The sequence below is a fragment of the Orcinus orca genome, chromosome 16 (genome assembly GCF_937001465.1).
Source record: "Orcinus orca chromosome 16, mOrcOrc1.1, whole genome shotgun sequence".
Taxonomy (NCBI): Eukaryota; Metazoa; Chordata; class Mammalia; order Artiodactyla; family Delphinidae; genus Orcinus; species Orcinus orca.
Window position 1 is genome coordinate 30,881,692 of NC_064574.1, and position 23,283 is coordinate 30,904,974.

Sequence of the window (23,283 nt, forward strand, 5' to 3'; positions counted from 1 at the left end):
TTTAAAACTTGTGTTTCCTTATTTATTTTCATTTTGGATGATCTGTCCATTGGTGAAAGTGGGGTGTTACAGTCCCCTACTATGAATGTATTACTGTCGATTTCCCCTTTTATGGCTGTTAGTATTTGCCTTATGTATTGAGGTGCTCCTGTGTTGGGTGCATAAATATTTACAATTGTTATATCTTCTCCTTGGATCGATCCCTTGATCATTATGTAGTGGCCTTCTTTGTCTCTTGTAATAGTCTTTATTTTAAAGTCTATTTTGTCTGATATGAGAACTGCTACTCCAGCTTTCTTTTGGTTTCCATTTGCATGGAATATCTTTTTCCATGCCCTCACTTTCAGTCTGTATGTGTCCCTAGGTCTGAAGTGGGTCTCTTGTAGACAGCATATATATGGGTCTTGTTTTTGTATCCATTCAGCCAGTCTGTGTCTTTTGGTGGGGGCATTTAGTCCATTTACATGTAAGGTAATTATTGATATGTATGTTCCTATTCCCATTTTCTTAATTGTTTTGGGTTTGTTATTGTAGGTCTTTTCCTTCTCTTGTGTTTCTTGCCTAGAGAAGATCCTTTAGCATTTGTTGTAAAGCTGGTTTGGTGGTGCTGAACTGTCTCAGCTTTGCTTGTCTGTAAAGGTTTTAATTTCTCCATCAAATCTGAATGAGATCCTTGCTGGGTAGAGTAATCTTGGTTGTAGGTTTTTCTCCTTCATCTCTTTGAATATGTCCTGCCAGTCCCTTCTGGCTTGCAGAGTTTCTGCTGAAAGATCAGCTGTTAACCTTATGGGGATTCCCTTGTGTGTTATTTGTTGTTTTTCCCTTGCTGCTTTTAATATGTTTTCTTTGTATTTAATTTTTGCAAGTTTGATTAGTATGTGTCTTGGCGTGTTTCTCCTTGGATTTATCCTGTATGGGACTCTCTGTGCTTCCTGGACTTGATTAACTTTTTCCTTTCCCATATTAGGGAAGTTTTCAACTATAATCTCTTCAAATATTTTCTCAGTCCCTTTCTTTTTCTCTTCTTCGGGAACCCCTATAATTCGAATGTTGGTGCATTTAATGTTGTCCCAGAGGTCTCTGAGACTGTCCTCAGTTCTTTTCATTCTTTTTTCTTTATTCTGCTCTGCAGTAGTTATTTCCACTATTTTATCTTCCAGGTCACTTATCCGTTCTTCTGCCTCAGTTATTCTGCTATTGATCCCTTCTAGAGTATTTTTAATTTCATTTATTGTGTTGTTCATCGTTGCTTGTTTCGTCTTTAGTTCTTCTAGGTCCTTGTTAAATGTTTCTTGAATTTTCTCCATTCTATTTCAAGATTTTGGATCATCTTTACTATCATTATTCTAAATTCTTTTTCAGGTAGACTGCCTATTTCCTCTTCATTTGTTAGGTCTGGTGGGTTTTTTTTCTTGTTCCTTCATCTGCTGTGTGTTTTTCTGTCTTCTCATTTTGCTTATCTTACTGTGTTTGGGGTCTCCTTTTTGCAGGCTGCAGGTTCGTAGTTCCCGTTGTTTTTGGTGTCTGTCCCCAGTGGCTAAAGTTGGTTCAGTGGGTTGTGTAGGCTTCCTGGTGGAGGTGACTAGTGCCTGTGTTCTGGTGGATGAGGCTGGATCTTGTCTTTCTGGTGGGCAGGTCCACGTCTGGTGGTGTGTTTTGGGGGTGTCTGTGGACTTATTATGATTTTAGGCAGCCTCTCTGCTAATGGGTGGGTTTTTATTCCTGTCTTGCTAGTTGTTTGGCATAGGGTGTCCAGCACTGTAGTTTGCTGCTCCTTGAGTGAAGCTGGGTGTTGGTGTTGAGATGGAGATCTCTGGAAGATTTTCGCCGTTTGATATTATGTGGAGCTGGGAGGTCTCTTGTGGACCAGTTCTCCCACCTCAGAGGCACAGCACTGACTCCTGGCTGCAGCACCAAGAGCCTTTTATCCACTCGGCTCAGAATAAAAGGGAGAAAAAGAAGGAAGGAAGGGAGGGAGGGAGGGAGGGAGCGGGGGGAGGGAAAAGAAAGAGGATAAAATAAGATAAAATAAAAAAGTTATTAAAATAAAAAATAATTATTAAGAAAAAATTTAAAAAAAAAAAAAACGGACGGATAGACCCCTAGGACAAATGGTGAAAGCAAAGCTATACAAAATCTCCCACAGAAGCATACACATACACACTCACAAAAAGAGGAAAAGGGGAAAACAATAAATCTTGCTCTCAAAGTCCACCTCCTCAATTTGGGATGATTCGTTGTCTATTCATGTATTCCACAAATGCAGGGTACATCAAGTTGATTGTGGAGGTTTAATCCGCTGCTTTCTGAAGCTGCTGGGAGAGATTTCCCTTTCTCTTCTTTGTTCGCACAGCTCCGGGGGCTCAGCTTTGGATTTGGCCCCGCCTCTGCGTGTAGGTCCCCGGAGGGCATCTGTTCTTCGCTCAGACACGACGGGATTAAAGGAGCAGCTGATTCGGGGACTCTGGCTCACTCAGGCTGGGGGAGGGAGGGGTGTGGATGCGGGGCGAGCCTGTGTCGGCAGAGGCCGACGGGACATTGCACCATCCTGAGGCGCGCCGTGCGTTCTCCCGGGGAAGTTGTCCCTGAATCCCGGGACCCTAGCAGTGGCGGGCTGCACAGGCTCCCCGGAAGGGAGGTGTGGATAGTGACCTGTGCTCGCACACAGGCTTCTTGGTGGCGGCAGCCGCGGCCTTAGCGTCTCATACCCGTCTCTGGGGTCCGCGCTGTTAGCTGCAGCTCGCACCCGTCTCTGGAGCTCCTTTAAGCAGCGCTCTTAATCCCCTCTCCTCACGCTCTAGGAAACAAAGAGGGAAGAAAAAGTTTCTTGCCTCTTCGGCAGTTTCAGACTTTTTCCCGACTCCCTCCCGGCTAGCCAGTGGTGCACTAACCCCCTGCAGGCTGTGTTCCTGCCGCCAACCCCAGTCCTCTCCCTGCGCTCCGACCGAAGCCGGAGCCTCAGCTCCCAGTCCCCGCCCGCCCCAGCCGGTGAGCAGACAAGCCTCTTGGGCTAGTGAGTGCCGGTCGGCACCGATCCTCTGTTTGGGAATCTCTCCGCTTTGCCTTGCGCAACCCTGTTGCTGTGCTCTTCTCCTCGGCTCCGAAGCTTCCCCCTCCAGCACCCGCAGTCTCCGCCCGCGAAGGGGCTTCCTGGTGTGTGGAAACCTTTCCTCCTTCACAACTCCCTCACACTGGTGCAGGTCCCGTCCCTATTCTTTTGTCTCTGTTTATTCTTTTTTCTTTTGCCCTACCCAGGTACGTGGGGAGTTTCTTGCCTTTTGGGAGGTCTGCGGTTTTCTGCCAGCGTTCAGTAGGTGTTCTGTAGGAGTTGTTCCACGTGTAGATGTATTTCTGGTGTATCTGTGGGGAGGAAGGTGATCTCCGCGTCTTACTCTTCCGCCATCTTCCCGATTCCTCCCATACTAATGTTTTAAAAGTTTAAAATCTAAACAGAATTGGATGCACTAAAATCTGTTTCCTTCTCCTTCTTTATGTCTTGTAACCTGGATTCTTCTTTCCTCAAGACTGAGTAACCTCGTTTATATAATTGTTTTTCCCCAGTTTTATTAAAAACCTTTATGAGAGGACTGTAGCTATATTCTGCAGTTTTCCTTCTCTCAAGGAGCCTTCTTATTTAGGATGATTACTGTAATAAATGAAGGAAAGCAAAGAATATGGTTTCTCCTTGTCTATGATATCAAATCTATGTATCTTTGTATTTCTGATTATAAATGGTGGCTAGAGGGAGGATACAAAAACTTTAGATTCTATGCCCCATAATATTCTATGGCCTGAAAAGGTAATATTGGACCTTTATTTAAATGTCAAAAAGAAAATAAGAGCATTCAAAAGAAAAGCAGTGGAAGCTTCTCCTCTCTTCTGCCTCTGTTGAGTCTGACTATAAAAGAAGTGCAAAGCACTGGATTGTTACTGTGCTGGGGCCTAGGCTGTAGCACTTTCCTTGTATTGCTGTAGGTTGGGGGGGGCGGGCAGGTAGGGTGGGATTAGGAAAAGAAGATGCTAATCATTTACTTATGTGACTGTTGTCATACTTACTGCCTTCATTTCAATAATTACCATCTTATTCAATAATTGTTTCATTTATAGTACCATTATCTCTCCAAGGAGGGCTGTGGTCCCTTAAAAATAAGCAGAGAACACACCATAACATCTGGCTAGTACCATGTGTGTCATAGGGTAGTAAGGACACAATTATACTTACTAATAAATTCTAAGGTGTACATTTTTTCATGCTCTAATATCTCTGAAATCATGATACATCTTACAGTGATTTTAAAAGCAATGTGTCATAGTGTAACTGGCAGTGTTTTCTTAATAGTACACAAAATAATGCCTGTTTTAGTGGTGTCTTAGATTTGATGAACTACATTAGGAATTTTATAATATTCTTGGTATAAAATTATTTAAGTTCAAATTGGTGTTATATTGATTGTCAGATGATATTCAGTGTAGTGAAGCTTGGGATAAGGTTTTTTTTTAAAAAGGATGTTATCTTGAAGTGAGTACATTAAGTGACAAAGGGATGAACGGCATAAAAGGAAGCTGCCCACCTGACGGTAGATCCAAGAATTGGAATTTGAAGCAAACAAGGAGAGTATTTTGTCTTGAAAAGGGCACAAGGAGGTAGGAAGTAACCTGACTTGCTTGTCATTGGGGTCATTAGCAGGAGTCTGAGAAGTCTTCGAGGTCAGATTAAAAACTGAGATCTGCTGTCAAGAGCAGGGGGACTGTAGGGGTTTGTGTTGAGTCTCAGAATATCACTTTTGTGTGGCAATTAAGCAAGAAAAACTAAAGGGATAAGGTGCTTTTCCTCAAGTGAAAAATTTCATTAATTTCTTCTTGAAATGTTAACGTCTTTCTGCTTCAACGAGAAGGCTGAGTTAATGGTGCTCTCTTATAACCCAATCACTCTACGTGTTTTTCTGTCACAGATTGCCTTCTCCCAGCACAGCAATTTTATGGACCTGGTACAGTTCTTCGTGACCTTCTTCAGGTAATTTCACTTATACAAACTGTATCTGTTTTTTTGATTCAGGCACTTAATTTCATTAATTATCAACCCATAAAAGATAAATGAATAATCCTATGTTTGCACAACTGATCAAACTAACTTTATATGTATTCCTGAAAAGTTACATGTCAGTTACAATACTGTGAATTCAATCTAATCTGATAAAATGAAGACATTTGGTTTGTATGTTCTGGCTTTTTGAGGCAGCTTTTCATGTACCCTATACTAAATGTAGGTAGTTTAGCTCTTCATATGGGGAGGATTTGGGGTTGAAATGACATGTAATTAATAATGATTACTGGGGCTTCCCTGGTGGCACAGTGGTTGAGAGTCCGCCTGCCGATGCAGGGGACACGGGTTCATGCCCCGGTCCGGGAAGATCCCACATGCCGCGGAGCGGCTAGTCCCGTGAGCCATGGCTGCTGAGCCTGCGCGTCTGGAGCCTGTGCTCCGCAACGGGAGAGGCCACAACAGTGAGAGGCCCGCGTACCGCAAAAAAAATAATAATGATTACTGGTGTGTGCTACATATATGCTTCTTCTTGTTCACAAGATGTTTCAGGTCATTATCTAGAGTTTTAAAGCTAAAAGTGATTTGTTAGGCCCTGAGGTTCTTTTGTTTTTATAGGGTTTTTTTCAGTTTTATTTTTAAGAAAATACTATTACACATAATTGAAAAAGTGCTACAGTGCAAAGAGAAAGTGACAGCATCCTGCCCCACACCTTCCCATCTTCATTGTCCACATTTAAATTATTTTAATTGTTTTTTACTTCTCCATGCTTATACTTTTTTTTTCCAAAGGAGAAAACTTATTTAATTTAGATAAATGCAAAAATGGATATTCAATATATTTCAAAATCCAATGCTGATTTTTTTTTAATCTAAAGCATTGCATTCCTTTCTATTTCACCACTTAATATCACAGTCATTATTACCATAAAGTATTTTCAACATTAGACAAGGAATTATGCAGTTGGGTACAATATAACTTTCTTTCATGGCTGGAACAGATAGGGTAAACTTATTCAATTTACCCACTCTTTGCCCAATCTTCTGACAAATCCCACTAGGTTTTACCCTAATTAACATAATTTCCTAACGTTTTGCTCTGCCTTATGGATTTTGAGTATGTTCAACCTTTAGAGGCATCCATGTCAGTGGCTTACACTCTTTCTTGGTTTTTCAATTCAGTTATCTTTTGATGTCCTACTGTAGAAGGATTTATTATCTTATGTTACCTCTGCCAGGACCCCCCCACACACTATAAACACATACAACTTCCCCTTCCTCCCACTCATGTAGTATAGTTACATCACAATATTTGGCTAAATCAGGAGTCCCTATTTATGTTGTTATAATCATAAAAACTCCTGTTTGCAGCTGAGTTGAACTATAATTATACTTCCCCATTTTTTGGATGGGGAATCACTCTTTGCTTATCCTAAATGTAATATTTGCCATATTTGGGGATTTTTATTGTTTGGTTTTCTATGTAGCTACTCCTGATATACCCCTGTACTCTGACAGAACTGAACAATCTCTCAGTATGGTCAAACACAAGCAAGTACTCTCCTGGTTTTAGTTTCTCTTGGAGATTTCTGCCCTAGAACCCTAGCCTGCTGCTCCCAAGTGCACTAGTTGTTTTTGAGGCCTGCGACACAACAGGCTGTCATCTTGGGAATTTCTTTTGTCTTCCTCTTATATTAAAGTCTCTGTCTCCTCGATCCCATGTCTTTGTCTCCCTGTTTATTTCCTCCTTATATTGGGGCACATTCTGCAGGAAGTTTCTGAGAAAAGGTACGTGTGGAGGTAACTTTTCTATGACCTTCCCTGTCTGGAAATGTTTTAATTTTACCCTCACATTTGATTGAAAATTCGAATACAGAATTCTAGGTTAGAAACATCTTCCATTAAAATTTGGAAGGCGCAGACTTCCCTGATGGGCCAGTGGTTAAGATTCCACTCTTCCAGTTCAGGGGGCATGGGTTCAAGCCCTGTTCGAGGAAGTTCCGCATGCTGCGCACCATGGCCAAAAAAAAAAGTATTGAGAAAGCATTTTGCTGTTTCTTCTTGTTTCTAGTATTAATATTGAGAAGGTTAGTGCCATTATAATAACCACTCCTTATATGGGATCTGTCTTCTCTCTTTAAAAAAAATATATTGAAGTATAATATAAAATTACAGAAACACTTAGAAATCATTAATGTCTAGCTCAGTGAATTATCACAAATTGAACATACTCATGTAACCACTACCCAGGACAAGAGTTTTTTTCCCCCTAGGGTATTACCAGTACCCAGTGTCCTTTTTGAGCCATCTCCTAGAGAAATGGAAATAAAAACAAATAAACAAACGGGACCTAATGAAACTTAAAAGGTTTGCACAGCAAAGGAAACCATAAACAAGACGAAAAAACAACCCTCAGAATGGGAGAAAATATTTGCAAGCGAAGCAACTGACAAAGAATTAATCTCCAAAATATACAAACAGCTCATGCAGCTCAATATCGAAAAAACCACAGATTTAAGGCATGTGGGATCTTCCCGGACCAGGGCTCGAATCCATGTCTCCTGCATTGGCAGGCGGATTCTTAACCACTGTGCCACCAGGGAAGCCCAGCTTGTCCTTAATTTTTATTGCCAGTGTCTTTGCATTTTTCTGTGATACCTCTGAGATAATTTTTATCCTAAAATTGCTATATCAAAATGCAAAAACACTATCAAATAGCCCCTCAGAACAGTTGCATGAATTTACACTTCTACAACAGGAATGTAATTTCTCTTACTATTTCTGCCTCTTTCTCTTACTACCATTAACTATTTTTCATTATTTTTAATTTTGCCAATCAGGCAGGTGTCATTGGTACCTTGTTTTAATTTGTATTTATTTATAAGTGATGTTTACTAATCTCTTATACCTTATAGTTCTTGTTTTGAATTATCTGTTTGTATCCTTTGCTTATATTTCTACTGGGCTTTTCACCTTTTTCTTAGTGAAGTTTAGGACCATCTTTTAACCCCATTTATGGTATTTTTCACCAAGCAGACGTGTCAGTTTTTTCCTATATTTTCTTCATGAGCATTTAATCTATTGTTATTTTTTTTTATTTTTAGGTGTTCCTTTATCTCTCTTGAATCTGTTTGAATTATAGCTTTACTATATTTCCATATGGATAGGCTTCAGAAACTTGTCAGTGAATGAAAGAAGGGTATTAATTACCTCAACTCCAAAGCCACACCATCCACTAGGCCAGGAATTCACTCTCTGTTTTATTTTTCAGAGTATGCCCATCTTAGCTCATTGGAGCTCTGTCCTAAATGATGCAATGCCAGCAATATGGAATGCTGGAAATGTGATTACACTTTCTCCCATTCACAAGGAGGTATCGTCTTTCCACAGAAATATAGGTTTCAAAAGGAAATTGCCCTCTCTGATGTTAACCACAGAAAAATTAAAATCTCAAAATCTTTTCTGACCCCTCCCAACATTTTTTTATTATGCTCACTCACTGACACCAACCATCTTCCACAGTTCCTCCAGAGTGGAACCAATGAATCCTCCTATATTCTTGCAAATTCAATATTTCTTGAATCTTTGCACTGTGACTTCCACCAAATTATAAGTCCCTCCAAGATAGTTGTCATCCCCTTCCTTTTTGGCCATGTGAGCATCGGGGCTTGGGAGGGTGACCCACTTAAATAGTTCTCCTCTGCATTTGCCTCACGGGTACTTACCTGATCCCACTGACCTGTCATATTCTTACTCTTTCAGAACCCAGCCTGTCTGCTCTATGAAGTCTTCTTCTGGCACATTCACCCCATAGTCCACCTCTTCTTGGACTCCACCCTACCCATGTTTTTATTATACACATAATCATGCTTTAATGCAGTTATTTAACAGTCTAGCGCTTAAGGGCAGCCCATATACAAATGAACCTGTAATTTGACATGCGAAGATGAACAGGGCTAATTAGAGGCCTCTCCTACAAGTTTTAAATTGGGTTCTGAGAGCCTGAAACAGTTCTTGTATGACTCTCAGCACTAACTATACTTTAGAATTCACCTGAGAAGCTTAAAAAAGAAGCAGCAGCCTGGGCCCTGCCCCGAGAGATGCTGATTTAATTGGTCTGGTATGGGACCTTATCATCATGGTATTTTAAAGGCTCTCCAGTGATTCTTATGTTCAGCTGGCATTAAAAACCCCTGAGTTAGCTGAAAGTTGTGTGGATTCAGGGGCTGGGGCAGTATTACATCCATCAATATGCAAGCTAAAGCATAGAAGGTCAGATGGAAAAGAAGATCATTAAGAGGATGTGAGCATGGCTTCAGCTGACAGCTTCGTGATTCCCGTTCCTGCAAGAGCAGGCGGCTTTAGGGCTCTGACAGAGCCCTGTAATTATTCCCCCACCACCAGCCAGTGACCACCACCTGGGTAGAGGTTATCTGGAATTTAAATTCTAGACTGTAATTATTTTACATAATATAGGAACAGTTTTTTTAAGTTCTACTGGTTTTTTTCTTGCACCATTGAATGTGTCCCGTGTCCTGTCCTTTGTTGGATGTTGTTGTTATGCAGAACTATATCCTAGAGTCATTCTCTCAGAAGAGACCTGAGAAAGAATTTGATACTTGGGGAAGACCTTTTATAAAGTCTGAAGACTGGAGTCTTGAGTTTTGCAACATTGTCTTCTATTTCTTTGTTTCCTCACCTTTAATTCTATTTGCTTGCATTCTGGACTTCTCTAGTAGATGAATGAGTACAGCTCTGGATCTGTCCTCCATATTTCTTAACTGAACTCTCATTTCTTTTTCATTTTCCTTTCCACTACATTCTTGGTGAGCTCCTCAACTCATTAATTTAGTCTAGTGTTGGGTCCATTTCTTTTACTGAGTCATCTGATTAGGTTTTTTTTATTTTAACATTTGCATTTTATTTCTAATATATGTTCCTTGTAGCCTGTTTCAATTTTATGAATGCAATTTACTTTCATATTCCTTTGTGAGATTAATAAATGTTATTATTTTATTTTGAAGTCTTATTTTGTGTTATTAATAATTGTCTCCTCAGATGCTGTTTGTTGTTGTTGTTTGGTACCTCTCTTTCACAATGCTGGTTTTCCTCAAAATGTCTGATTTTTGATTATGTTGAAGATTCTGTGTTTACCTTTGTATGGTTGCCATTTCCGTCTGTCACAGCCTCCAGTGAGTATGGAGTATGGAGGTAGAGTGTGCTGCTGGGTCAGGTATATTGTTAGTCTGTCTTATGTATAAGAGAGTATCCATCCTGCCTGGCCTCTCTAGCCCCAGGACCAGAGCTCACTGCCTTAGTTGCTCTCTTCCATTGCTCAGCACAAGCAGGGAGAAGGGAAAAAACCATCTGGTGTGGCCACACTGAATACAGCTCCCCCCCAGCACTCTGGCAGTTTCCAGAACCCCCTCCCTCCTTGTATCCATATACTCTAGACTGACTGACTGACTTCTTCCTTCCTTCTCCCTTCCTCCCTCCGTCCCTCCCTCCCTTCCCCCCTTTCCTTTCCCTCTCTCATATGCTCACTCTCTCTTTCTCTCTCTCCCCCTCCCTCCTTCCCTCCTTCCTTCCTTTCTTCCTTCCTTTCTTTTAATTTTAAGAGACTTTATTTGTTTAAAGCAATTTTAGGTTTACAGCAAAATTGAGAGGAAGGTACAGAGATTTCCCATATACCCCCTGCCTCCACACATGCATAGCCTCCCCCATTATCAACATCACTTGCCAGAATTAAACATTTTTTACTAAAGATGAACCTACACTGATACATCATAATCATCCAAAGTTCATAGTTTACCTTAGGGTTCACACTTGGTGGTGGTGTACATCTGTGGGGTTTGGACAAATGTGTAATGTCATATCCATTTTCATAATATCAGAGTATTTTTACTACCCTAAAAATGGAGCCCCTTTTTTACTTTTTAGCTCTCTCTAATCTGGCTTCCATCCCAACACCGCATCTAATTTTTTTGTTGTTGAGGGCAGCTAGCACATCTCTATTGCTAAATCCAAAAGTTAGTCTTTAGTTCTTATCTTTTTGGCTTTGCAACAGTATCGGTCAACTGATCACCCCATCAGTGAGACTCTTCTTGCCTTTTGTGAGTCCATACTGCCCTGAAGCTGCTCTTTCTTGGCCTCCCTTGCTGAACTATCTTTTCTATTCAACTAATAATTGTTGCTGTTCTTCCAGAGCTTGACCCTGGCCATCTCCTTACTGTGTGTTCTCAGGTTGAAGTCTGCCATCCCCATCTGCAGCATAACATGCCCAGAAATGAACTTTTTGATCCTTCCTCACCAGTCTTCCCCACATCACTAATTGGCAAATCATGCTGCTGATTCCAAGTCACTTCTTTCCCTTTCACACCCAAAAGGCATTCCGTCGCCACATCCCAGCAGTTACGGTTAGCAACCTGCCCTACCTCTACTCCCCACCCTAGCCCTAACCATCACAATCTCGCTAGTACTATTTCAGTTGATTTTAGCTCCTTTACAACCCACAAAAAGTCCAGAGGAGACCTTTAAAACCATGAATTAGTTTGTATCTAACCACTTATCTCATATCTAGTGGCTCTGCATTGTATCTAAAATAAAAACCAGGGTCCTGCATGAACTGGCCTCTGTTCACCTCTCCACCTTCACCTTACGCTACTCTGTTCTGCATTCCCATTACATGAGCCTCCTTCTGTTTCTTAGAAAGCACCAAGCTCCTTCCCACCTCATGGCATTTGCACATACTTTTCCTTCTTTCTGGAACGCTCTTCTCCTTACCCTTTACCTGTATACTTTTACCCATTGCTTTGTTTTTCCAAACAAAAACCAATTCTCTGACATCAACTGACTGTCCTACGATTCAGTTCTGACACTAACCACGTGAAATCAGTGCACACCCCACAGGTTAAGGGCTCAGTCCAACAAGACTGCTCCTACTTCAGACGTCAACCACAAATGGGTCCCAAGGCTACCCATACTTCTGCCTGGCCAAATACAAGTTTGGGTTGTTCCTGTGACCCCTCTCAGATTCAACAGTTTGCTGTTGCCTCACAGAACTCAGGAAAACACCATACTTAAAATTGCAGGTTTATTATAAAGAATACAACTCAGGAGCAACCCAGTGGTTGTTCAACAACCCAGAGTTGCATTGGGCAAGGTATGAAGGCAAGAGGGAGAGCACAGAGCTTCTATGCTCTTTCTGGGCATGACACACTCCCAGCACATCGATGTGTTCACCAACCCTGAAAGCCCCCCAAACCTCATCATTCCACATTTTATCAAGGTTTCATTGAGTAGGCATGATTGGTGAAATCACTGGTCATTGGTGATTGAACTCAATCTCCAGTCCCTCTACCCTCCTGTGGAGGGGAGGTGTGCTGGGGGGCTGAATGGTCTAACCCTTTAATCACATAATTCGTTTTTCTGGTGGTCAGCCCCATCCAGAAGCTATTTAGGTCCTTCCCTCCCATGAGGGGAGAAAAGACACTCCTGAATTACATCTCCATAAACGTGTTATAAAAAATAGTTAATTCAGGGCTTCCCTGGTGGCGCAGTGGTTGAGAGTCCGCCTGCCGATGCAGGGGACGTGGGTTCGTGCCCCGGTCCCGGGAAGATCCCACATGCTGTGGAGCGGCTGGGCCCGTGAGCCACGGCCGCTGAGCCTGCGCGTCCGGAGCCTGTGCTCCACAACGGGAGAGGCCACAACAGTGAGAGGCCCGCGTACTGCAAAAAAAAAAAAAAAAAAAGTTAATTCAGACTCAAAGCCACTGTCGTTTTTTTATACCCTTCTGTATTATATAAATTACTTTGTGTAGAAAACTGGTAAAGATACATTTTAAAGATTTTTTAAATCAAAATTAAAAGATAGTTTCTTCCTTTTTAAGGCTGAGTAATATTCTCTGTAAAGATAAACCACAATTTATCTGCTCACCTCCTGATAGACATTTAGGTTATTTCCAGTTTTTGACTGTTACAAATAAAGCTATTATGAACAGTTGTGTAAAAAAGAGGGGAGAGGATGCTCCTATCACATAGGAGATTTCAAGGGTTTTAGGAGCCCTGTGCCAGGAACTTGGGACAAAGACCATATGTATATTTCTAAATATACCACACTCATCCTTCAAATTTCGGCACAGTGTCACTTCCTCCAAGATTCCATCAATGAACCCCCAAACTAAATTCTCTCCCTTTGTTCTACCCTCCCAGGGAACTGTATTATTTTTCATCACGGTACTTATCACAGTTCTGTACTTGCGTACTATGTGTCCACAGTGAGACTCTAAGCTTTGGGAGAGCAGGTACAGTGTCTCTTTTGTTCACCCCTGTATACACACACACTTTCAGCATCTAGCACAGAGTCATGCTCCAATATATGTGAAAAGTAAAGCAGACCTTCAGGAGAAGCGCAGAGCCATGAGGGACCATAGACACCAACCTCTCTGAGGGGAAAAAAGCTCGTGGTGCTGCTGATAGGAATGCAGAGGCCGTATGCTAACTCAGTAGCTCCGATTAGCAGGTGTGTTATGTTCTTGGACCATGTGTACAGACTGAGGTGACTCAGCTGCCAAGTACCAACCCAGTGAGGATTAGTCACCTCAGCTGATTGGTGGAAGACTGAATGACACCATCAGAATCGATCAGGGACCACAGAATCTTGTGTAGAAAACAAGGACAGATGGTGTTCTCATCACTTCTCCCTTTTTTTGAATGTGGGAACCTTTGGAAAAGAATGCAGAACTTTGGTATCTAATGAGAACCTACTGTATAGCTCAGGGAACTCTACTCAGTGCTCTGTGGTGATCTAAATGGGAAGGAAATACAAAAAAGAGGGGATATATGTATACACATAGCTGATTCACTTTGCTGTACAATAGAAACTAACACAACATTGTAAAGCAACTAAACTCCAATAAAAATTAATTTTAAAAAATTAAACTTAATTTAATTTCCACTAAGCTTCCATTGAATTCAAAGACAATAAAATAAAGGACTTTTGCTAAATATTAAAAAAAAAAAAAGACTGCAGAACTTTGGTTTTTCTGGATTTTGTTTGGGAAGTAGAAATGATGAGCTTTTAGCTGAGAATGGAGTCCTTTTCATGAGCATGAGGAAGAAAATATTTTCCCAGAGCAAGTTAACCAGGTCCAAAAGGATATACATGAAACATGAGAGAAGGAAAGGTATACAGATAATTCTAAGCACTCTGAAGAATAGCTCATAGAATACAGAAGAGAGAATTAGAGTTGGGGTGGGGGTAGAAGGGGATAGCTCAGTGATTCAAATGAGAAAATATCAGTGTGAGATAAGTTAGAAAAGGACTCCCAGACTTGGGCACAGTGAAGAGTAATCTCTAGATCCAGATAAATCCATTAAGCCCTCTTTGTGTCTTAATTGAGATGCTCTCCCAGACTCCAGTAGGAGCCTTGTGTGTATAAAGGGGGAAATAATAAGACCCATTTGCTTGCTTTCTCTGAAAATCAAATGAGGTGATGCGTGTGAAAGAGCTTTGTATCTGAAAGTGATGTGGTAGTGTGGTCAGGATAATGATTATTAGTAGAAGAGGGAGAGACAGACTAACACTCTGAACATCTGTGTCACTGGAGTTAGAGGTGCCTTAGAAGATAGCATTTGGGTGACAATAAAAAGGAGAAGCAGGGGATGTCCAATAGGAGGCACTGACCAATAGGAGGGACTGTAATGGGAATTCCTGATATTGGCAAGGTATGTTTTTGTAAAACTTTTAATTATCTGAACTTCTGCTTAGGTCCTTGCCAGATTGACAGCAGACATTTTGACACATCCATGTCTTGTTGATCATTTCATTTTCCAGAAGATGGAAGTGATATGGGGTACTACCACTCTGGATCTAATTCAAACCAGAATGGTGAAGTGCACATCACAGGAACTTGGGAAGAAGCAGCAGTGTCTCTGTTTTAGATTGGTTGGGAGGTCAAGGCCAGGCCAAGAAGTGAATATGTAGTTTTTTTGTTTTTATTTTATTTATTTTTATTTTTGGCTTAGTTGGGTCTTAGTTGCAGTATGCGAGCTCTCTAGTTGTGGCACGGGCTCAGTTGTTGCAGTGCGTGGGCTTAGTTGCCTCGCGACATGTGGGATCTTAGTTCCCCGACCAGGGATCGGACCCACGTCCCCCGCATTGGAAGGCAGATTCTTAACCACTGGGCCACCAGGGAAGTCCCGAATATGTAGTTTTAGAAAGGCTAGACTTGCAAGGACAGGAAAAGCAAAGTTCAGTACACTCTCAAAAGTATCATTCTACTTACACAATTACAGTTAAGCTGATGAAAAACATCCCCAAACACAGAGCTCTCAGAAAATATTGTGAGTTTTCAAAGATATATATTGATACAAAAGATGGAAAGAAAGACCTAGAGTCAAGACATGGATTTCTGAGCATAGTCTCAGGAAAGTGTAAGCCTCTGATAAGCAGGGACAGGTTTAGGACAAAAAAGGACAAAGGATTCTTGTTTTTTCCTAGGTACAGAGCTGAAAAGAAGTGAAAGACCCTTAGCCTGGGGCCAGTGTCCCTGTGTTGAAAGAGAGAAATGCACTTCTTTAAGAATGATCTTTGAATGCCATAGGAAAATGTTAATAATTGCAAGGCTGAGTAATGAACACATAGAGATTCACTGGATCAGTCTCTCTTCTTTTGTGTATGTTTGAAAATTTCCATGATTTTTTAAAAAATTACATTTGTATTAAAAACTATAGAAAACAATTGATAAGAGGAACTGCAGTAAGATGAACAGAGTCACAGCCCCACCTGTCCCCAGATTAGTGGTAGGAAAAAAAAGAAGGGAGGGGTATCAGCAAGTGCCACCTTTTTTGAAATAACTAGTAAATTCTTCATTGTTGTGTTACCCTTGGAGAAATCATGCACATGTCAGCTTTGAGGAACAATCATTGTGTGTCGGTATGCTGTTTATGTCTCTCAGAAAAACTGGAACAGGCGGAAGAAACTGGGTTGTTGGTGTTCCTAACAGGTCTGCGTTGAAGACAGAAGCCCCTCAAGGATAAGGGGCACAGACCTTCTGAGCTGCACTGTTTCACAGTTCTGTGTTGAGGGTAGTCCAAGAGAGGCCCCTGAGTGACACCAGACTCCTTGCCTCTGAGGCCAGCCCTGTATTCAGCTGCATCAGCAGCATCCTGACCAACTCATGTGTTTCATGTTCTTCCATGTGGATTTGCTGCCACCATGTGTTTATCTATCTATTAGAATAAAAGTACCAGAAAGCAAGCTGATGGGGGGGAAAAAGCAGGATTATGCATGGAAACCATGAAAGACTAAAGAAGGTTACTCTTCTCAGACTCCCTTACTGCTTCTTCCTATTCTCCCCAACTTCTCAGTGTTGGGGTGCCCCTAAGACACTCTTCTCTATTTGTATTCATCCCCTTGATGACCTCATCCAGATTCATTACTTCAAATACCATGTATATGCTGATGACTCTCAAATGCTGTCTCCAGCCCAGACCTGGTAACCAGCCCCCAGTAGCTTTCAGGTAGATGTCTCAGAACTCAACATGTCTAAAACTAAACTCTCTGCTGTCTCGCACCTGCTCCCCTCAGAGTCTTCCCTGTTCAGGTTTGATGGCAAGTTCCTCAGACCCTGACTTCTCTCTTTTATACCCTACATCCAGCCCATCAGGAAATCCTATTTATTGCCTTGACCTTCAAGTCATGTCCAGATTCCAAAGTGCTTTTCACACCCCTGCTACCACCATCCTGGTTTGAGCCACCCTCATTTCTCACCTAGACTCCTGTTCTTTCTATTTCTGCGTTGCTACCTTAATGGTCTCCTTAGCATAAATTAAATCATGACACTTCTCTGCTCAAAAACCTGCACTGGCTCATCTCACTCAGTAAAATCCAACACCATTATAATGCCTTTCGGGCCCTCGTGATCTGCCCTCTTCTTACCTCTGTGTCTTTATCCCTGGCCTAACTTCCCTCCCCCACTCCAGTAACACTGGCCTCCTGAGGTGCCTCAAGAAATCCCAGGCACATCCTTGCCTCAGGCTTTGCACTGGCTGACCCTGGTTGCCCAGGTGCATTTCTGCAGACCTTCACAAGCCACCTCCCACACATCCTCTATGTCTTAGCTCAGATGTCACCTTCTCAAGAATTAAGGCCCACCCACTCTGACCATTCTGCTTTAGAGTGCCACTGTCACTCCTGAACCTCTTTACCCTTAACATCTTTTTATCTGTGTAGTATTTACTCCCTTCTGACATGCTCTATAATTTACTCACTTATTTTGTTTACTGTTTACCTCCATCTGCTGAAATGTAAACTCCATGGGAAAAGTGGTCTTTTGTTCTGTTCACTGGTGTATTCCATGAGCCTAGAACAGGACCTGCCTCAATAAAGTACTGATAAAAAGAAAAATAGAAACTGTCAGAAAGGAGGAAGGATCATCAGTGTCAGGACAGCCGGGAGGACCAGCAAGATAGGAACTGAAGACTCTCCACTGAGTGATAACCTGGGGAGCTTCTCTTTTGTCAGGGGACCCAGTGGAGGGGTCTGCACTCTGTGCCTCTTAGGGAAGTGGTGGGCTGAGGGAGGCTTAATTTCTATTTCTGAAAGGGCAGAAGCTCAGTCCTCCTAGCACCTTAGAGGACCTGTCACCAGCCAGCTGTGGAGGCCTGTCTTCAGCGATCTGTGCATTGAAGCTGCCTCTCGTAAAGCCAACCCCATCCTGCAAACACAGAGCTCAGCAAGAGAGTACCCAACTACAGGGGCGGAAAGCCTTGTGTCTGCTTGTAACACCCTGGAACAGTACTCTGTAACAAGCCCCTTTTACAAGTTAATGAGTGAAAATGCCAATTTTAAAATTATTTAGCGGTTACTAAGAGGTTTATTTGTTAGGCTCATTAGTCCTTTTAATCAGAAGTCAGTCATTCTCTTTGCTGTCACAGTAGCTTTTCAAACCATTCGGTGCCTGGTTTAAGAGGCATTGAATCTTGAGAGAACATTGAAATCATTTGCAGTTATAAGACCACTGGGACTTCGTCTTCTCCTAATACTTTTAAGAAAGTTGTTGGCTTGAATTTAGTTGTTTTATTTTATTTAAAAAATAGGTATTTACTTTGAATATATATTACTACATATAAATTTATTGTTCCTTATGAAAAGCTGGTTGTTACTTTGATAGTTAACTTTTCTCACTTTTTTAGACTTTACCAGTAGATTTTTGCTAATTTGATTAAATAGCATGCTTGTTACTTGTCATAATTATCATAGAATTGTTTTTATTATTTGGGATAAGCCATAATGGACCATTCTGATAAAGGCCGGCAGGAAATCAAGGCTCTCCTCTCAGAGTACCTTGTGGAGACAGTATTGTCTAGTTGGGTCGGGAAGCCCAGCTTATCAAAGTCTTCTCACACTTTGTTTCCTGTGAACCAGGACATGGTTGTGATGACTCATCAGAAAGGAGCTTGGAGTTGGTATTTGGGGGATTGTTCCCCTGCCTGACATGGGGTGTAGATGACAGTGTGCTGATTCTGGGGGTTGGGATAATAACTCAGTACTTTCCTTTCCTTTCTCACAGTTGTTTCCTCTCTTTGCTCCTGGTGGCTGCTGTGGTTTGGAAGATCAAACAAAGTTGTTGGGCTTCCAGACGTAGAGAGGTAAGCCTCAGTGGTTAAAGATTAATGAATCCCTGTAAGAACTTTTTCCTTCGTATTTCCCTTAAGCAAGTCAGTTTTGCTATTTAGGGATAATTGATGGATATATCTATAGAGAGAGTAATGTATGGTCAGTAGACTTCAGTCAGTGCTATGTAAGCTATAGTTCATTCTGCACCACATGGTTTTAACTTTCTAAAAGGAAACTAAGAATCATATTGACTTACAGGTGAAGTCAGTTTTTTTATCCTTCCTACCAGAAGCTGGTTCCTTAGCTCAGGCTGGAGATCTGAAGGCTTAGTAGCACAGCCTTTACAGGAGCCTTTCATGAGGATGAGAGTAAAATATCAAAAGTTTCTCATTATTCAAGGAAAGATAAATGTGTGTCTAATTAAGTATTTGCTTGAGTTCTGTTTATTAATGAGTGTTGATTTATTTCCAGAGCTCCATTCCGAAAGTAATATTAATAAGTCCAGAAAATATTTATAATTGGCAAATCAAATAAACTTGATGAAAAATTACAACACAAAAACTGCTTATTGCAACTTTCACTTGTGTATTTACTCTGCCTTTTAGTCATCATGTCTATTGCATTGTTGCTAAATAGAAGTGCACTAAGATCTAGACTTTGTGCTCTTTGGTTTTCTATATAAAACTTGATCTATAGACAAGATTTAGAGGAGAACAGAAATATCTAAAATCAAAATTCACAAGCATGCAGCACTGTTCATAGAACATTAGTGTCTGTAATGGGGTTAAGATAGGCTTCAGGATATGAGCCTCTTCCTGGGGGCCGTGACACCTTTTCTGACCCATGTAAAGGTGATGTTATCATAGAGGTAGCGTTACACCCTCTTTATTATGATTTTAAAAATTCAGTGGATAACTTATTCAGAGGTTTTTTTCTTTTTAATAGCTCTATTACTAAGATATTTTAAAATCTCAACAAATAGCACAGTATTCTGAAAAAATATGTTATCCAAATGTGTAATAAAAAAGTGAGAAGCCATATAAACTAGTACTAAGGAAGGAATCAAAAACTTGTCAAGATATTACTCTCTCCACAAAGGGTATTAGACCCAAGGAGTTTCAATTTGAGATGAGTTTATGGAGATAATAATAGTCTATTTCTTCTTGGGTGCTTATGAGAATTAATTATTTCCAAAATATATAAACGGTTCCAGGGTAAAGGAAAAGATGGGAAGTGTAAAAGAATCCTGATACATTTTATGCTTCGAAACCTTGAAACCAAAACCTGAGAAATGTAACACCAAAAAGTAAAGACCAGTTATATAATGACTGTACGTGCAGCAGTCTAGTTTACCAGTGTAGAAAAGGGATCATTTCACACCAGAAAACCTACTAGGATATGTTATATCAGTAGGTAAAAAAATAAAACCTAAATTTTCGGTAGTGGCCAAGTAATCATTTAGTCATTTATTGATATTAACACTCATTCCTAGTTTAAAAACAAAAACTCTTAGTAAACTCAAAAATAATACCTCCTCAACACTCTGAAGAATAACCAGATAACCAACATCACCCATGATAAAAAAATACTAGAGTTTGTATCCAATAAAATCCAGACAAGTTAGTCATATTAAGAACTGACATTTGAGATTTCTAAATTGCAGGCACTGTTGTAAGAGGTTTTATATAGATTAACTAATTTAATCCTCACAACAACCCTATAAAATAGTGACACTAGTCCTTTTTCACAGATAGAGGAACTGAGGCTCAGAGAGGCAAAGTAACTTACCCATCACCACACAGTTACAATAAAGACTCCAAACTGGGCTTTAAACTTAGGACTTCTATCTTCACAGACCATGTTTCTAATCACAAAGTAGTCCCCATAGTCACTTACTTTTGTTCTGGGTATTCTAGACTCTGCACTAAGAGAAATAGAAATAAGAAGTTTTGTCACTTTCGGAAAGGGAATAAAATTATTATTTTCATATAAGATGATTAAAACATTATATAGATTTACCTGCATAAAATTACTAAAGTATATAAAAAATAAACAAATGAATAACATAGAAGACAAACAACCAACTGGAAAATATTTGCAGTGTACATGAAAGAAAATAAGATGAACACCTTGCAGAGAAGAGGTTTTCCCCAAAAAAAGTATGCTTATTACACAGTTGATCAACCAATAAACTAAGCTTTTACCTTTGTGACTTAAAATTTCTCTGTTACTGTGAACCTGACCATTCAAAATATATTTTATCTTTTCTAAAATATCATTCATGATTTATCCCTCTCAGAACTGTAGAAAAGTGATGTGATATTTTTTATAACAAAAATAATAGCAGCTAATACTGCTTAAGTCATTGCTACATACCAGGCCCTATTTTAAGTGCCTTTACTCACATTATCTCCTTGTCATAAAGGAACTAGACTGGGAACTGTCTCACTGTGACTCCACACTTAGAATAGCAGAGAACCCAGAGGAGGGTTGTTGTTATATGTATTTGTTGAATAAATGGACCAATAGCTTTGTGAGATGTAGGAATGTGATTATTGACATGTTAACACAATGTTTAATATAAAAATGCCCTTCTAAAACAGAGCCATGATCTATCCAGCCCAAGATTCTGTCTCCTACAATAGTTCCAAGGAAGTGGTCGAAGTAGGGCCTCATTGTCTTCCACAGCATGACCTCAGAGCTTCAGTGACATGCCCAGATTTCTGATATCCCTAATGATATATGATTGACAACACACCACGTACTAGGCACTGTGCTAGTTAAAGCATCTCATTTAATCCTACTGATACTTTTATGGGATTAAAAACCCATTTCAGAGAGGAGGGAACTGAAACCCAGAGACTTTAAACACCTTTTTAAAAGTCACACAGCTGGAGAGTGTTGAAGCAGATATTCATATCCAAGCCTCCCTAAATCCAGAGCCCCTAGTTGTCCCTCTGCTCTGCAAAACTTCATGGTTTTTTGTGTTTAGCTTATACCACCTCTCTGAATAAAGAGCTCTTTCAGTTCCTATCTACTGTATAACAAAGGATAGTTTTTGTTGCTGTGTAAATACTTGGTTCAAGTTTCAGCAGGAAAAAAGAAAGCCTGGCTTTAATCTAGTAATAAAAATGTAAGGAGATAGGATAATTTATTTTATGTGTTTAATAAGCAGGCATCATAGCATTATATCCATCAGTACATTAGTATGTATCTCTAACAGATAAGGACTTTTTCTTTAATATAACAATACTGTCATCACAGCCAGCAAAATTAAAATGTTAATACATGGTCCATGTCCAGTTTTCCCCAGCTGTCTCAAAAATATCGTTTTGGACTTGATTTGTTTGAATCAGGGAGGATGAGGTATTTTTAATATGTAGTATTCTCTAATAAAATCCCCTCAGTACTCTTTGCATTAATGATTGCTGTATTACTTATCAGCAACTTCTTCGAGAGATGCAGCAGATGGCCAGTCGTCCCTTTGCCTCTGTAAATGTTGCCTTGGAAACAGATGAAGAGCCTCCTGATCTTATTGGGGGAAGTATAAAGGTGAGATTGTATTTCAAAAGTCCCTGTGACTTAACTTATCAAAACTCATGCTTCTAAGTCTGGGGAACCAGAGAGAGCAAAAGCCTCATTCTGTTGCCTCTTATGTTATCCTCCCTCTTTCTTCTTAACAGTAAGTCCACACACTGAAAGTGTCAGGTATTCTTTTGCTTTCATTTTCTAATCTTTGATTCATGTTGTTAAGCAGTCTCATATTCAGGGAATTTTAAAATGTAAATAACTTGTCTGATATTCTTGTAAGTTTTCTGTGGCGTAATACTTGAAAACTTGAAAATAGCTAAATTGAACCATTGTTCCTTATAAGTATTTTGGGGGATTTTTTAAAAGGGGAAAAATCATGATTGACTATGAATTCTGTAGTCAAAATAAATAATTCTGATCCCCCCACCATGATGAAGAAAATGATAAGACTTTCTCTTTTAACAAAATGATGAAATATTTCAGATACTCTTGGGAAACAGCTATATGTTCGTGGAGATATGTATACACACACATATATACATATGTATATGTATGTGTATATATTTTATATATATATATATATATATATATAAAACCTGTATGTCCTAACATACTTATTAAAGCATTACTGAGCTTACAGGAAGTATGTGAGATTTCCAGGGACCACTCTCCTTTCCCTCCTCCAAAAAAGAACAAACCATGAACCAAAACCAGAGCCATGCGTGGTCTAAAGTGGTTCTAGACTGGTAACACCCCACATCTCACAGCTGAAGTAGATGCAGATCCTGTCTGAGGGAAAACATACCCAATTCAGCCATGTAGGACTCCCATAGATCAAGACCAAGGAATCAGTGATCACCAAGGACAAAAGAGAAAAGCCATGAATAAGAGTCAGCAGAAGCAACAGAAGTGGCACCTAATAATATAGCTCTGTATGAAATGTTTAAAGAAACGAAAGATAGAATCATAAAGATAAGGAAGCCATGAGAGTCAAGAATGGCCAATCACACCTGAAAAAGAACCAAATGGAACTGTTAGAAATGGAAAATACAGTAGTTGAAATTTTTTAAATAATTCAGTTTACATGTTA

General features: G+C 40.2%; 1 protein-coding gene across 3 annotated transcripts in view; it reads left to right on the forward strand.

Annotated features, from left to right (window-relative positions):
- The window catches only part of ATRN (attractin), a 175,848-nt gene that overhangs the window by 137,783 nt on the left and 14,782 nt on the right, over positions 1 to 23,283 (forward strand). The window contains exons 25-27 of one of the 3 annotated variants that reach the window (XM_004285303.3): positions 4,953 to 5,014; positions 18,616 to 18,694; positions 22,107 to 22,214. In XM_004285303.3, coding sequence (XP_004285351.1) covers positions 4,953 to 5,014; positions 18,616 to 18,694; positions 22,107 to 22,214 — 249 coding nt within the window. Of the gene's footprint in view, positions 1 to 4,952; positions 5,015 to 8,312; positions 8,781 to 8,803; positions 10,065 to 18,615; positions 18,695 to 22,106; positions 22,215 to 23,283 lie in introns of those variants that run through there. The other 2 variants (XM_033415733.2, XM_049698757.1) reach the window with 2 other exon arrangements.